The sequence below is a fragment of the Papilio xuthus genome, unplaced genomic scaffold (assembly GCF_000836235.2).
Source record: "Papilio xuthus unplaced genomic scaffold, Pxut_1.1 DF827679.1, whole genome shotgun sequence".
NCBI classification, from domain to species: domain Eukaryota; kingdom Metazoa; phylum Arthropoda; class Insecta; order Lepidoptera; family Papilionidae; genus Papilio; species Papilio xuthus.
In genome coordinates, this window is record NW_013530970.1 from 3,639,771 (window position 1) to 3,656,096 (window position 16,326).

At 33.7% G+C, this 16,326-nt stretch overlaps 2 protein-coding genes across 5 annotated transcripts; both read left to right on the top strand.

Moving 5' to 3' along the window:
- Positions 1 to 864: 864 nt before the first annotated feature.
- Positions 865 to 6,139, top strand: LOC106117602 (luciferin 4-monooxygenase-like). 3 transcript variants are annotated; one of them, XM_013311979.1, is made up of 13 exons: positions 865 to 1,184; positions 1,382 to 1,435; positions 1,605 to 1,764; positions 1,873 to 2,080; positions 2,346 to 2,544; positions 2,919 to 3,041; positions 3,162 to 3,336; positions 3,982 to 4,122; positions 4,373 to 4,498; positions 4,582 to 4,665; positions 4,966 to 5,112; positions 5,309 to 5,474; positions 5,964 to 6,139. In XM_013311979.1, the coding sequence occupies exons 3-13, from the start codon at positions 1,609 to 1,611 to the stop codon at positions 6,089 to 6,091; spliced, it is 1,653 nt and encodes a 550-aa protein (XP_013167433.1). In that variant the 5' UTR covers positions 865 to 1,184; positions 1,382 to 1,435; positions 1,605 to 1,608; the 3' UTR covers positions 6,092 to 6,139. The 3 variants fall into 3 exon arrangements, with proteins under 3 accessions (XP_013167433.1, XP_013167431.1, XP_013167432.1); XM_013311977.1 differs by lacking the exon at positions 1,382 to 1,435; XM_013311978.1 differs by lacking the exon at positions 865 to 1,184 and having other exon boundaries at positions 1,198 to 1,435.
- Positions 6,140 to 6,304: 165 nt separating this feature from the next.
- On the top strand, positions 6,305 to 13,557 carry LOC106117601 (luciferin 4-monooxygenase-like). 2 transcript variants are annotated; one of them, XM_013311975.1, is made up of 12 exons: positions 6,305 to 6,417; positions 7,870 to 8,033; positions 8,191 to 8,398; positions 8,978 to 9,170; positions 9,283 to 9,405; positions 9,595 to 9,769; positions 10,260 to 10,400; positions 10,979 to 11,104; positions 11,455 to 11,538; positions 12,002 to 12,148; positions 12,631 to 12,796; positions 13,266 to 13,557. In XM_013311975.1, exons 2-12 carry the CDS (start codon positions 7,878 to 7,880, stop codon positions 13,400 to 13,402), a joined length of 1,656 nt encoding a protein of 551 aa, XP_013167429.1. In that variant the 5' UTR covers positions 6,305 to 6,417; positions 7,870 to 7,877; the 3' UTR covers positions 13,403 to 13,557. The 2 variants fall into 2 exon arrangements, with proteins under 2 accessions (XP_013167429.1, XP_013167430.1); XM_013311976.1 differs by having other exon boundaries at positions 7,876 to 8,033.
- Positions 13,558 to 16,326: the final 2,769 nt, after the last annotated feature.

Below are 16,326 nucleotides of genomic sequence, written 5' to 3' on the forward strand. Positions count from 1 at the left end.
ACTATTTGTTTTATTATTATATAATAATATTATAATGATATTTTTATTTAGTAGTTTCTGTGCGCCTCTTCCATCGATTAAAGGTAGGCAACGCATATGCAATCGCGGATGTCTATGAGAAAGGTTCGTTTCGCTCTTTATAATGCAGCTGGCCACTTGCACGTTTGCCACAATATAATATAAAAAAGAAAAGTAAAGATAAGTTGTCGTCATAACCTACGAAAGAAGTCAAAGTGTAGGATTAGTAGTCTGCACGATAACAACGTGTTACTTAATATTTGCAGATTGTGTTAACTTATCTATTGATTTAACTTTATCCTCTGTGCATTTTATAATCACATATATTTCTAATTAAACTCTTATAAATAATTTATTACACTTATATTGCACTACATTGACTATTATATTAATACCTATTATCATCTTTAACTTTATCTTTGACAAAATAGAGACAGGAAAATAGTGTGGCACTGCAGTTGAACCTCACAGTAAATTGATCATAACAGATGGTGATGCTGCTTGGCTTGGTTAGGACGGTCAGACTGAAGGTGTCGCGGTTTTCACCTGAACGCAAGCCTCAACCGCAGCACCGACTACCTAGGTTTCGAACCCGGTCGATGGAATGAGTCAAACAAGATATATTTGTAAAAAAAATCTGCCTTAAATGAGAACAAAAGGTCTTACGGAGACCGCGCCTTACTTCTGGTTTAGTGGTGGACGTACTCACCGCGATGCTAATTGTGTCTTTAACGATCTATACTCCCTATCGAGGGGCTCAAAGCCTCTTCAATTTAGGGCTCACTAGGCCATAGGCACTCTGGTCAACCATAAATCTTTCAATTTCTTTGCCAAAGATGGTTTACCGTTATAACGTCTGATAAATGTACATTGTAAATTCGGGGTTCGAACATGGACGCTTTAGTTTACTGTCCAGATCAGTCAACTGTTTAACAACTGCGACACCGACACGATAGCCTTTATATGGGCCAATTTATATAAATATAATCTGTATAATCTATATTATATCGTAAACATGAATGCAAAAACGCACACTAATAAAAGCAAGACTATATAGCAGTTCATGTTAATCTTTAGTCGTAGTGTAATTAAGAGATCAGTACGATTACAGTCGCGTTGCAAGATCTGTCTTGTTAAAGTGCAAATATTCGAATTATTAAAAAAATGTTGGTAACTTGTTTATCTTAGTAATATTATAAATGTGAATGTTTGGATGAACGGATGAATGGATGTTTGTTAGAAGATGTGTCCAAAACGGCTAAATGCATGTCGTTGAAATTTTGCATAGATGTATTATAGAACATAGTCTGGAAGAATACATAGGCTACTTATTAATTGATTTTTTAATTCCGCACGAACAAAGACGCTCAGCTAGTGATTATCAAAGTAAAGGGAGGCATTGAAAGAATCGAACAACGTAAGTAGTTGGCGAGAAAGTCCTATGTATATTACATAGGACTTTCTCGTTGTTGTTGTAATTTAAAAAAAACTGAGATTAACAGTGAAAATAGAAGAAGTGTTGAAAGCAAATAGAAACAAAAAAAGGGAAATTGTTAGAACACTTATAATCGCTGTAACATTTTTAGAAAAATGAAGTATCACAAACACGCCAGTGATGCCGTGTTTTGGTATCTCAACGAGTTGGGGAGTCGAGTGGTCGCTAAAACTGGTATACCCTCAGACAGACATCACATCGGCAAACTTATCCTGCAGAGCCTTAAAGATGCTCCCGACTTCGTTATGCAGGTAAAAATACATTTTAATACATACTTAAATATCGTTTTTACAATGAATTCGTGAATCCAATCTGCTAACAATAATAATACAAAGTTCAGATTTTTTACCCATTTCTAGATTGACGGTGGTACCGGTGATATAGACACATTTCAAGATGCACTAGAAAAATCAGTTGGATGCGCGAATGCTTTCCGAACGATAGGATTGAAAGCTGATGACGTCATACTTGTAATGGCACCTAACTTTACGAACCTAACCATATCTATTTACGCTGCTTTCTACTTAGGAATAATAGTGGCCGGTGTTGACAGTACGCTTGGAATCAGTAAGTGAATAGATAATTAAATAATAGATATATTTGCGTGGCGGCCATGGACGGGTTACGTGGCGGGAGCAGGCCTCCCATAAAATGGACCGATGATCTGGTCAAGGTTGCAGGAGTATTCTTGATGCGGGTAGCACAGGACCGATCATCGTTGCGATCTTTGCGGGAGCCTTAGGGTAGCAGTGGGGGTGTTATGGCTGAACAAGCAAGCATATTTACGTACTCAAGCATTTTATTAAGATAAAATTAAATATATTATTTTTAGTGGAATTGGAAGAAACATTTAAATTAAGATTACCAAAAGTAATATTCTGTGGAAGCGAAAGAGAAGAAGATGTTGCCGAAGCATTGAGGAACATAAAATTGGACGTTAGAATTGTGACTTACAATAAAAGTGAAAATAATATGAGCTTTGTAGAGTTCGTTGAAAAATATGGCAGCAGCACAACAGTGGATGAATTCAAGTACATATATATTATTTTATTATGAAACACTATAAATAATCATAAATTAATCATACTTTTTTACTTTCAGAATAAGAACTAAGAATTCGTATACTTGAAGAAGCTTTAAACACTTATATTTGCGTTTGCTCTTGGCTTTCTTCCTAACACACAGCACTTTTTAGAGACGTCGTTCTATCAATCACCACCTCCCTGTCTTTATCCCACTCACGAAGGGCACCAGATTTTTATTTTTTTTTCCGTCATCTCAGTCCTCACAACTTCTTGATTAAATCAACTTTCACGTAATTCATTCATCTCTTAGGCTTACATCTACCGGTGTAACCCTCCATGTCGTTCAAATCCATCACATTACTATTGATTGTCACTTCCAGACCTGCAGAAATTGATCCAGTGGAGCAACTATGTTTACTTGTTTCTACAAGTGGTACGACTGGAACACCAAAATGTGCTGCACTGACACACAAAAACTTAATGATTGGTGTACCTTATATTTGGTAAGATTCAATATTTGAAACTTGATGAAATTTTATATTACTATTGAAGCATTAATTCATAAAATATTATAATAATATTCAATTTGAATTCTGTCTGCTAATTAACTTATTTTCTTTAAGGGTATATACTTCTAATTTTCCCAAACCAATAGAGAGAGCATTAATTGTGTCTCCAGTGCAATGGCTCTCTGCAACATTTAGTTTCATTCTATCTCCAATGTTGAGATTTACTCGAATACAAACATCTCTACCTCTAACGATCGAACATACTTATTTCCTAATCAACAAGTATAAGGTAATTGGATATTTTTTATCTTGAAACTATATTTTAAACTGATAATAATATGGTTAATGATCCTGGTGATCATTGATAAACGTAATGCATCACGTTTCGTTACATGAAAGAGAGAAATATATAAGATAGAGAAAGACAGCAGATGGAGACAGACAGATACTAAAAGCAGATTGCAAGACAAGTGCTTGACCCCTGAGCGTCGGTGGCTCATGGGTCCTGGGTTCGGATCCCGCCGTGTACTACTGGGTTTTTCGATTTCCGATTTACATATGTACATATATCCGACGTTTTTACGGTTAAGGAAAACATCGTGATGCAACCTGCACATATCTGGGAAAAAATTCAATGATATGTATGAAGTCAACCAACCCGCACTGGGCCAGCGTGGTTGACTATGGCCTAGTCACCCGTGACTTTAGGTAGGCTTTGAGCACCTCGTGGGGACGTATAGTGCGCTGATGACGAACGAACGAATTTGTCTGCGTTAGTAGAATTGTCCTGTCTTTTTTAATATTACAAAGAAGAGAGACTTCACTTTTTTATTTTGGAACCCTTAAAAAACTACAGTAAAGTCTATAAAACCTACGTTATACTTTTTTTTCGTATTTTTGAATAAATCATCCAAAATGTTTAAAATGTTTTCAGCCTTCATATATGATGCTTAGTCCCACATTGATGACAACCCTGTTAAATCCTTTAGAAAGAAATAAATGTGACTTTACTAGTTTCAAGGTCATAATGTTGGCAGGAAGCGCAGTAACACAGACACTTCTAGAAGACTTAAAGGTAAACAACTTCAACTCGTTCTATCAATATTGTCAATATTTGTGAACTCTTTTTATTGCATAAAGAGAAGATGAAAAATGTTCTTGAAGACTGAAAGTAGATGAATTTCTATTATATCCCGGTGTAAGATAAGATTGGTTGGTACCACATAATGCCGCATTCAACCCATCACTTATCCAGTGAAAGGCTTTTTCCCCAACCCATTAACTTAATCCTAACTTGACAGCTTTTAAATGATTTTCCTTTTCAGAACTTCGTAATGAATGCGGAAGTATACATAGGTTACGGATTAAGTGAAGTAACAAGCTTCGCTTTGGACCCCGTCAGTGCCTATCCTGGATCTATAGGCAGACCGTTGAAACATTTTCAATACAGGGTAAGAATCATTAGTATAAAATATTGTATTCAATTAAAAGTGAATTACTCGTATTTAATATCAACATAATGGTACTATTTTAGTTAGTGGATCCAAATACCCAGGAAGATATCCTGGAACCTAATGTAACTGGGGAGCTTTGGTTGAAAGGGCCATCCTCTTTTAAGGTAAGGCTGACATGATATTGATTTTTTCAATTACTTTTTAACGTAATAAGAAATCGAGGAAAGAGCCTCGGCGGCGCAGTTGCTAAATGCTTAATCGGACAGGAACGAAATCTATACGATTAGGTTCAATCCCCGCCATGTACCAATGACTTTTTTGATTTTATAATTTCAAAAATATATTTATTCTATAAATACTTTTAACCTAATTGTGGATTTTATGTTACTTAAACTCTTTTGTGTCTATTTTATAAAGTTTCAGGGTTCAGTGTCAACTATTATTTAATCTGTATTTGATTTTAGGGTTACTACAACAATCCTCAAGCGACAGCTGAAATATACACAGAAGATGGTTGGATAAAGTCAGGAGACCTTCTATACAGAGACGAGAATTGGAACTTCTATTATATTGAGCGTCTGAAGATGCTCCTCAAATATCGCAATCATCACGTAATAATTAGAATTTATTTTAAAAATACATTAGTTATGATATCATCACACCCACATGTTACCGCAACAATGCGGAAACTGCGATGTAACTTAGCGAGAACGACGACATGGACACTTAATATCTGTCTGTTATACCTTTCTTATTTATATAACCTTTGTCTTCTGTGTTGCTGGTACTAATAAAAGTTGTTTACAGATATCGCCTACAGAAGTAGAATCAGTGATTAACAAGCATCCAGGTGTCCTGCACGTAGCGGTCACGGGGATCCCGGACGATGAATGTGGGGACTTGGCCGTCGCTTGCGTCGTGCCCCATCATAACATAAAAGTCACCGCACAGGAGATCAAGGATCTAGTTAAAGGTATGTCCATCATTACACACCAGGAATACATTTTCTCTCGAAGACTTTCTTTAGTGACAGTAAAGGATAGAAGAATATCAAAGGAACATATCTAATAAGGGACACGAAAAACCTTACTTCTTACTAATATTATAAAGGCGAATGTTTGATTGGATGGATGGATATTAGTTGTAAGGTATCCTAAACGGCTCAATGGATCTTGATGAAACTTGGCACACATGTAGAACATAGTCTGGAACAATACATTGGCTACTCATTAAGTGTTTTTTTTTTAAATCGGCGCGGACGAAGTCGCGGGCGATGGCTAGTTATTGATAAAGATTAATTCTCTCTATTTTGTTACTAAACGTATACGTATTGAATTTATCCAAGGGCAAGGGCTCCCGAAATAGGCAACCTAGGTCAGGAGCTAAGGCTATAACTATATGAGTAATGGAAATGACCAGTAATTACAATTTTTGTTGTAAATGTTAAAAATAAATGTTTTAGAATCATTAACGGACACGAAACAGCTGAGAGGAGGAGTTATTTTCATGGAACAACTTCCTTTGACTTCAACTTCAAAAGTGAACAGAGCCGTGCTGAAGAAGATTGTTAGAGATATGAAGGGGGAATAGACAATTCAAAATAAACCAAGAGAAGAAGGATTAAATAATTATTTTTACTTTTCAATAAAAAAAAATTAATTCTATTTTATTTTATTTTAATCTTTATGATAACCAAATAATATAAATATGTGTTTTGTAAACACAGGAAGAAGCTAATCGCGAGATATTATATATAGTTAATGTACTTATGTTGTTTTTCTTATCAATTTTCATATCCTCTGGTTCATTTGTCATTCTTCTTCCAACCGCGATAGTCAACACAATAGTGTGTAAACCAGTGAATTAAGAATCACCCTTTATAGTGTAATCGGCTTAAATAAAACTATTAATAAAAGGTAAAATAACATATTATATATAATTTAAAACCTTATTGTGGCAATATTTCTTTTTTGAATAAAAGCAAAAAAATGTCTAGAAATGTTTAAAAGTAAGTTAAAAATTATTTTATAGCGATCGTATATTTTTTTAAAGTTGTATGTATGGTATACTATACAAAATGAACATAAGGGTTAATAAAAGTGCTATATTTTGACAATAAACGGCAAAAATATCTGTTTACAATATATTCGTATATTACCAGGATTTGTCCGATCCATTAAATTTCTTAATTTTTATTGGTTAATTTTATAGATTTTTTTTTATTTCTTTGTCTTATAAATAGAAGTACATAGGTAGGTTTATCAACTTGAAAGTACAATTTTTCCCGGGCATTATTTTCACTTCTGATATAAAATCTGAGACTCAGTTTTTAAAAGTTACGTAAAAAAATGTTATTAGATTTTTTTGTTTCCATTAAAATCAGTACAGCCGTTTTGGAGATAACTCGAAACAAACGCTGATTTTCGAAATTCAGATAAACAATGTTAATTGGTTTTTCTTTATAACTAACAAAAATTATGTGAATGTTTTTTTTATATGTTTTTTTATTACCTGTACAGATTAAATATTATCTTACTTCTTACTAATGTTATAAATGTTAACGTTTGGATGGATGGATTGATATTTGTTAGAAGGTCCAGATAAGCTGCACGGATGTTCCTGTAAGTTGGCACAGATATAGAACATAATCTGGAAGGACACATAGGCTTACTTATAAAAAAATTCTGCGCTGACGAAGGCGTAGGCGACAGCTAATATTCATATAAGTAACTACACCAATCTTAATGAAAATCACGATATTGTGTAATCAGTGTTATCGATCCATCAAAGTAATGACGAAGCGATTCACACTTTTTTCTGCAAAAATCTTTAGCCACTATTTGAACGGATGACCCTGAATATTATTTTTTACAAAGATCAATATTTTTTTTTTAAATAACGTCGTACGATTTTTTAAGCAATATGAGAAAAAAACATTTTGTAGAACTTTTTGAGATGTACATTTCTCTCATACATCATTTTTATGTAACTCAAACTCTATCCCCAAAAAAATTAGGTAGACGCGTGTTTTAACCCTTTGAACGCCGGTGAAGGATAGTATGGATGTCAAAATGGATTATATGTTTCATTATAAATATGAATCACCATATTACTTTCGGTATAATTAATTCGACCTAGGCGTAATAATGTTTTCAATAGTCATGAATTGTCAAAAATCTGCGCCGGGCGTTATGGTCACGGTATAAAAAGTTTGACGTATGTTTAAACTCAAATGTATTTGAAACATTGTCTAATTCTTTTATAGTAAGGCCCTAAAAAAAAGATATTGGAACTTTAAAAATGTAGTACTTTTCTTTTGATGCAAAGTTTAATTAAGTAGTGTTATATAAATTAACTTTTAATTCTAGTTGCAGTAATGGGTGTCCAAAAATTTACATACGATGCGGTACATTGGTACATGCAGAAACTTGCCTTGCAAATTGTCGCCAAATCTGGTAAACCGAGTGACCAATATCATCTTGGTAAAATTATACTACACTGCTTTAAGGAAGAACCTGATTTTATTATGCAAGTAGGTTGAGTTTTTTTTAGTAAATTTTATTAGGAAATACTTAGGTATACATTTTATTGATTGTTTTTACTGAGGCTGTAGTATTTCATTCTAAGAATGATTTTTGGTGTAAGACTAGGCTCATGTTTATTTAAATTTAAAACTCATTGATTCACAGATAGATGGCGCTACGGGTGAAAGCGAAACTTTTGGATCAGCACTAAAAAGGACCATTAAATGTGCGGGTAGTCTGAGAAAGATGGGGCTAAACGTCGGCGATCACATAATATTGATGGCTCCAAATCATTTGGATATTTCAATACCTTTTCACGCTGCTTTATATCTAGGATTAGGCATTGGCTGTGTTGATGTCGCCTTGACTGTCCGTAAGTGTTTATAACTATTAATATTTTTTATTCAAATACCTACAACATTTTTTCTCTAGCTACCTACATAAATACTTTTCTAAGTATGTAGGTAACAATGTTAAATGCTTTGTATGTAGCCTGTATGTAGTTTTACATTTATTTGGAATTTATAGTCCTAAAAACTTAGTTTCATACGGTACGGTCGGTGGCTCAGGAGTCAAGCACTTGAGTTGCAATCTGCAGGTCCTGGGTTCGAATCCCGCCATATACCAATGCGTCTTTCGATTTCCGATTTGCATATGTACATTTATCAGACGTTCTTAGTGTAAAGGAAAACATCGTGATGCAACCTGCACATATCTGAGAAGAAATTCAAAGATATGTGTGAAGTCAACCAACCCGCACTTAGCCAGCGTGGTTGACTATGGCCTAGTCACCCCTAACTTAGGGTAGGCTCCGAGCCCCTTGGTGGGGACGTATAGTGAGCTGATGATGTGATGAGGTTTCATTCGACTGCAATTCTCCAGAGTATCATAGTATTAAGTAGTTGAATTTTATATTTTAGTAATAAATTAATCGTTATTGTCATCATTTTAGGTGAACTTGTGGATTTGTTTAAATGTGAAAAGCCAAAAGTAATATTCTGTCAAAACGAGAAATCGGAAAATGTAGCGAGTGCACTCAAAAATCTAAACTTAGAGGCAAATATAATAACGTTTAACGATAGTGCTACTTATTGTACGTTGGCTAAATTTATTGAGAACAGCGAAGAAACTATCGAGAGTTTTCGGTAAGATTACACTAAAAATCTTGTTATTTTAACATTTCTTAATGTTAAAAGTAATTTAAAAAAAGTCTTTTCTTCTACCCTCATCTTACGAAATATGTTTCTTTGTTCGCAGTCCAAATGAATTTGATCCAGAAACGACAACAGCATTCTTAGTATCCACCAGTGGTACAACAGGAGTGTTCAAAGCTGCTGTACTTACACACGCAAATATGGCCATTTCAGCACCGTATTGGTGGTCAGTTATTATTTACATAAACGCCCAGAATTCTGAATTCGAAATTTAAAAAAAAAACATATCAAAGGGGTAACCAAAGAAATCACTTTGAAAACTGCATAGTTTTTTGTTCTGTTCTATTTTATTTTATATTATTTTATTGCCTTTCTGCGTTGGCAGTTATACTTAAAACTAAGCTTTTATGTTTAGGTTAAAATACAATACGTTTCCGAAACCAACTCGTATGACACTGTTGACCTCGCCGACGCAATGGATAACTGGTGTCATAACAATACTCATGTCATCAATACTGAGGATCACAAGGTTACAAACTTCATTGCCAGTAACAGTGGAGCATGCCTACCACCTTATCAACACATATAAGGTAATATTTGAACAACTAAGTTACTATAATAATTAAAAAAAAGACGTAAACGATATGAAAACATAGTCCCGTATTGTCTTACTTTTTTATTAAAACCAAATTTGAAAATAGCATAATCATACTTCTTATTAATATTATAAATGTTTAGATGGATGGTTGGGTGTTTGTTTGAAGGTATCTCCAGAACGGTCGCATGGATTTCGATTAAGTTTGGACATATATGTAGAATACAGGCTGGGATAACACATAGTTTACCTATTATGCCAATTAATTCCGGTTCCCTCGTTTAATTGACATACTTTAATCGATAACTCCGTAAAGGTTCAACAAATCTTTTTGAAACTGGACACAGATAAAGAAGAATCAAATAACACATAACGTACTTTTCATTATTTTTTTTTAATCTGCGCAAACGAAGTCGTAGTAATGCTATATTTGCTAAAAAGGTAATTAAATCTACTTAAATATATTAATTTACTATTATTTACAGCCCACAGATATCAAAATGAGCGCTAACATGATGAGTGGCTTGTTAAAGTCGGAACTGCGGGAGAGCTGTGACTTTTCTTGCTTCGAATTAATCATGATAGGTGGAAGTGCGGTATCGCAGACGTTAATAGACGAAATCAAGGTAAATACAGTGATTATATACTTGTACATAATATATAATTAAGGGTAAATAAATAAGATGAAGGGCGGACGAGCAAATGTTAAGTATGTATCGATGACTTAAAACACATTTTTGTTTTACTTCCATTATCAAATAATAGGCCATTTATTATTCTAAAAAGTATGTGGTATTACTATTCAAGCTCGTTCCAACATATCTGAGGATACTAGTCAGCATTATGGTCTTACCTTGAGGTTCTGTTTACTTCTATAGTCTTCATTACAGCACGTCTATCAAAACCGTGTATTGTTTTTAGGAATTGGTCTTTTACGTTGCCGGATAAAACATAGTAGACACTATTTTATTCTGAAGTTGGATTTTTTGAATACACAGATATCAGTTCCTATCTTAAGTTGGTTTCTGAGACCAACATATCTGTCAACATATCGTCGCGTCGTCCATTTCATTCTTTGACAAAACAGAGATAATATCTTTTAAATGGAGATTTTGATCTCGGAGACCTACGATTAATGATTTACATCTTTTCTACCCGACATCTCTCTTTGATATTTTAAAAAGTTTTTATATGATTTCCTCAGATCGTCGCACCTAATGTAGACGTTTGCATTGGATACGGCATGAGCGAAATATCAGGTCTCTCTGTTATTAATTTCAATTGTGTACGAGGAGCGTGTGGGCAGCTGCTGAATTGTGTTCAAGCAAAGGTAAGTCAAAGGCAAAGGTTTTTATTAAAACAGGCAAAGGACTATAACCATGGGTTTCTGAGTCCAAAATATCCGTTGAAAACATATTGTCATCCCTTTCATTGTTATAAATATGTTTTAAACAGATATTTTTTTCTCAGAAACTCATGGTAAGACTATTAATTTGGTCTCTATTTGGCTAAGATTATCTCACATTGGGGAAAATTTGGTTGATGTAAAATCGCATATCATTGTGACGTGACATTAAAATATCAAGTAAATATTATATTACAAGAATCACAATGACAAGTATAAAACGATAAATCCTATTTATTATCTTAAAAAAAAGCTTTTATTTTTTTTACTTACAGATAGTTAATGTTGACACACAAGAAGATATTCATGAACCGAATACTCCAGGAGAGTTATGGATGAATGGACCAACCCTTTTTAAAGTAAGTTACTTATAAGAAAGAAACAATGCCTTTTAAGACTATGGTATACAAATTGCATATCAACCTAAGTAGCACGTTATTACACAATCATTAATATAACCAAATCCCTTGTAATATATGTAGTGTTAAACATTTCCTTCTACCTAGTCTTAGTGACACAAATCAATTGTGTTTTTATATCATAAGGTGGCAAACGGGCATGCGGCCACCTGAAGTCATTGAAATAGCGAAGTAAGAGTTGTCCATAGACAAATTCAATTGAAGATACGTTGCCTACCTTTATTGACGGAGATGGGGATGCACAGAAAGAGAATATTTTCTCTTCCCATGCATCCCCTCATCCGGAATTTCTACTTTCACTGTCCATCCTTTCTTTTCAAGAAAAAGGTTGAACTGGAAAAATGACTTAAATTAGGCCTCCTGTGTTCTTTAAATATTTTTTTCAAATGTATGCTATTTTAAGGGATATTGCGATAACAAAGCTTTAACAGAAGAAACGATGTCAGCAGACGGCTGGTTGAAAACTGGAGATATACTATACAGAGACGAAAACTGGAACTTATATTTTGTTGAACGTATGAAAATGCTACTGAAGTACAGAAGTTACCAGGTATGTAAATTATACAAAGAATTGTTTGGATATTCGTAGATTATATAGAAGAGAAAACTTTCCAAAATAAATACTTTTTTTGTATTAAACTTTTTCTCCGTTTTTTTTTTTTAATTGTAGAATGAAATGAAGTGATATTATAAAATAAAGATGTTATACAGTTATGTAGGTTAAAGCATTAAAGAGGAAATATTTTGAAACTTATGTGCAAGCTATGTTGATAAAATTTTGGGTTTGTCTTGTTTTTTATTCATTCTATTTAGTTAATTTAGATATTTCTTAGCTATTTTCTTGTAACTTTTGCAAAACTTTATTGATATCAGTGAATACCCGGTATCCCACATTTCAAAATCAATTGGCGAACCCAAAAATTCAATCCGCCGTACATTCACACCGCAGACACTTTAGGAATCATTAAGCCTTCGTAAAGCTTTTTGGAAATACTTGATTAAGCATTTATAGATGTGTTTACTTTATTACAGATATCCCCATTGGAAATAGAGAACGTAATACAAAAACATCCAGGCGTAGATTCGGTGGCGGTGACGGGGATTCCCCATCCAAATGATGGAGATTTGCCAGTTGCATGCGTCGTCTTGCGCAAAGGATCTAACATCACTGAAGAAGACATTAAGAATTTAGTTAAAGGTAAGCTTTGTCCCGAACATAAACACTGACGAAGTTAACAATATTAACGGTCAACGTCAAGAAGAATATTACATTAGGTTGTATGAAACGTAGTAAAAACATTATTCTAACGCTCTCATAACGATTATATTCTTCTATCGTTATGTAAGTTATTAAACCTAAATAAAGAATCGTAGAAGGGTAAATGTTAAGCAAATTATTAAAAAAAATAGCTGAAGTCCTGCCGTTCCGGACATTACCCGGAGCAAATGTCGCCTTGCTGACAGATTCCGTCCGCGCGAAATTTAAAAAAAAACTTAAAGAGTAGCCTATGTGTTCTTCCAGACTATGTTCTACATCTGTGCCAAAATCCATCAAGATCTTTTTAGCCGTTTCGGAGATACCTTCAAACAAACATCCATTTATCTAGACATTCGCATTCATAATATTAGTATGATTAACATCCAATAATTGTTGTTTTTCTTTTCAGAATCGTTATCAGATTCCAAGCAGTTACGTGGAGGAGTCATTTTTATGGAGAAATTACCCTTAACAGTATCATCTAAGATTAACAGATTAAAGCTCAAAGAAATGGTATTACAACTTGTGAAAGGAAATCAATTTTAATCTCTTTAATTAATTTCATGTTCAAACCTTAATTTTTTTATCTTCTTTATAAGTATTATAAAAAGGAATGTTTGTATGTTAATACGTGCATAAACTACTAAACAGTTTTAAGTGAACTTTAGTACGTTCTAAGAATTTGAAAGAAGATTCATTTTGTGTCTTAAAATAACAAAACTTACATAAATAAAACCATCGTTTTATTTTCACTTATTTTTGAACTGTTGATGATTTTAAACTTTTTTTTAAGAACCTAAGATCCAGAAATAGCTGGCTAGAATTAATGTTAATTTAAAATGCAGATTGTTTGGATACAAACATTTTTTTCTAGATTTGTTTGCTAAGGCTTGGCACACAGCCGCCAATGCAAATGACAACTGAAGCGAACTCAATTTTTATATTATAATTCAACCCTAACATTTATCGGTTTACTCAAGCAAACCATTTACCGTGAGCTTCTGACACCAAACGCACGGTTTAAACCATATTGTTATCTCTGTTTTGTCACAGATAATAAAAGAGATGACGATATGTTTTTCTTTTCGTCGTTTTGATTTTCGTCTCAGAAAACAACAATTAGCAATTAGATTTACTATAAGAAACCAGATGAACCGTGTAGCAAAATCTGCGTTATATTTTACCTCCAATTTTATATCTTTGTGCGCTACAGACTTTATCCGTAATATGTCAATCATCTGACATATCATAAGTTTTAAATTACATGATCATATTTGTATGTTGACTATAAAAAAACAAGTACAAAGAATTTTTGCGATATAACTGACAAAATTAACCGGTAATAACCTTGCAAGTCATTACATTACATAGCACTATGTTATGTTAACACGCGATTACATATGCACAGACTGATAATAGTAGAAGGACGTTTTTTAAATTATATGTAATCATTTATCGTGGATTTCTGAAACAAAAATCTTCGTTTAAAATATATTGTTATCTCTATTTTGTCAAAGATCATGATAGGGATGACAGTTTTATAAAAAGACTAGCTGTCGCCCGCGATTCCGTCCGCGCGGGATTTAAAATACATGTTGGCCAATTCTCAGACCTACTCAATATGCTCACAAAATTTCATGACATTCGGTCAAACCGTTTCGGAGGAGTATGGGAACGAAAATTGTGACACGAGAATTTTATATATAAGACTAGCTGTCGCCCGCGACTCCGTCCGCGCGGGTTTAAAAATAGATGTTGACCGATTCTCAGACCTACTCAATATGCTCACAAAATTCCATGAGAATCGGTCAAACCGTTTCGGAGGATTATTAGAACGAAATTTGTGACACGAGAATTTTATATATAAGATTTTAGTTTCAGAAACCTACGATAAATAACATGTTATGATGTAATTGATACTATGTTTTCCCAAAATCACGTATGTTTACTATTTAATTTATCAAATAGATAAGATTACAATACTAGCAGTTGGCAGCGACTACAATAGCGTAGAAAAAAATAGTCTATAATATGCCCGAATACAACTACCGTCCCGTTAGAGAACGGTCAAAATGCTCTACCAGAAGATTACCCGGAACAAATGCAACCATGCAGACAGACAGACAGACAGACAAGAATTCCAAGTATTCATTTTTCGTTATCAGTAACGTAAAAAGTATGAAACATAATTGTTTTGATACTACATACAGATATTACAATCCTATTAATGTTTACATGAAAGAAATGCATCACGCTGCAAAGTAAACCGCAAGGCAAACCCAATTTAGTTTAGAATGACATTGGTTTGTTTCCAGCGAATTAAGCTTATAGCGCATAAACCAAATCTAACGTGCAAACCATGAGTTCTACTTTCGCAATTTTTTTCATATCTTACGCTTTTCCCGATTGGCTTTCACGGCAGAGTTCTAAAAGGCCTTACACTCTTATTTTACCTATCTTGTTTTAAACAACGGAGCAATTAAAAGAAGTAACAAAATAGCTAGTGGATAAGTATGTTTCTTTGAAAAATTTCTAGCAAAGTTTTAGGTACTAATGTAGTTTGATAAAAGTATTAAATAGGAGCTGATAATTGTTTTTGTGTATCACTTGACAACAAAGTAACGGCACAAAATGTATTATATTAATAAGATTATCAAAATATTGTGTTATCTACATAGGCTCACATAGTTTTAGTACACTAGCTGTTGCCCGCGACTCCGTAGATGCGGTATTAAAAAAAAACAGTATTAGTAGCATATGTGTTCTTCCAGACTATGTTATATATGTATGCCAAATATCATCGAGATCCATTCAGCCGTTCTGGAGATAACATCAAACATCCATCAATCTAAACATTCGCATTTATGCTATTAGATATAGTAAGAAGTATAAAGTATAGAAAGGCTAGCGGTCGCCTGCGACTCCGTCCGCGCGGAGTTTTAAAAAACCTAATTAGTAGTCTATGTGTTCTTCCAAACTATGATGTATATGTATACCACATTTCATCGAGATCCATTCAGCCGTTCTGGAGATACATTCATACAAACATCCATCCATCTATCTAAACATTCGCATTTATAATATTAGTAGGATTAAGCCGTGAGCCGCCAATTTAGTTATTGAGTTCACTATATTTGATGAGATAAGAGCTGAGTCAACGGAGTCGATTCAGAAATAATGTGCTCACGACTAATGTTATTCAAAACCATCATTGTTTAGTTATCTAGACCTACTGTTAGATGTTATGTCATGGACTGTTGTTAACAATAGATAAAACTAGCATGAGGAAACTAATCAAGTGATATAAACTGACAGAAAATATTTTACTTGTCTACCTTGATAGTCATCTTATAATAATTAATTTAACATAATTAAACAATATATCTTACTAATATTATAAATGCGAATGTGTAGATGGATGGATTTTTGAAGGTATCTCTGGTACGACTCAACGGATCTCGCTGAAATTT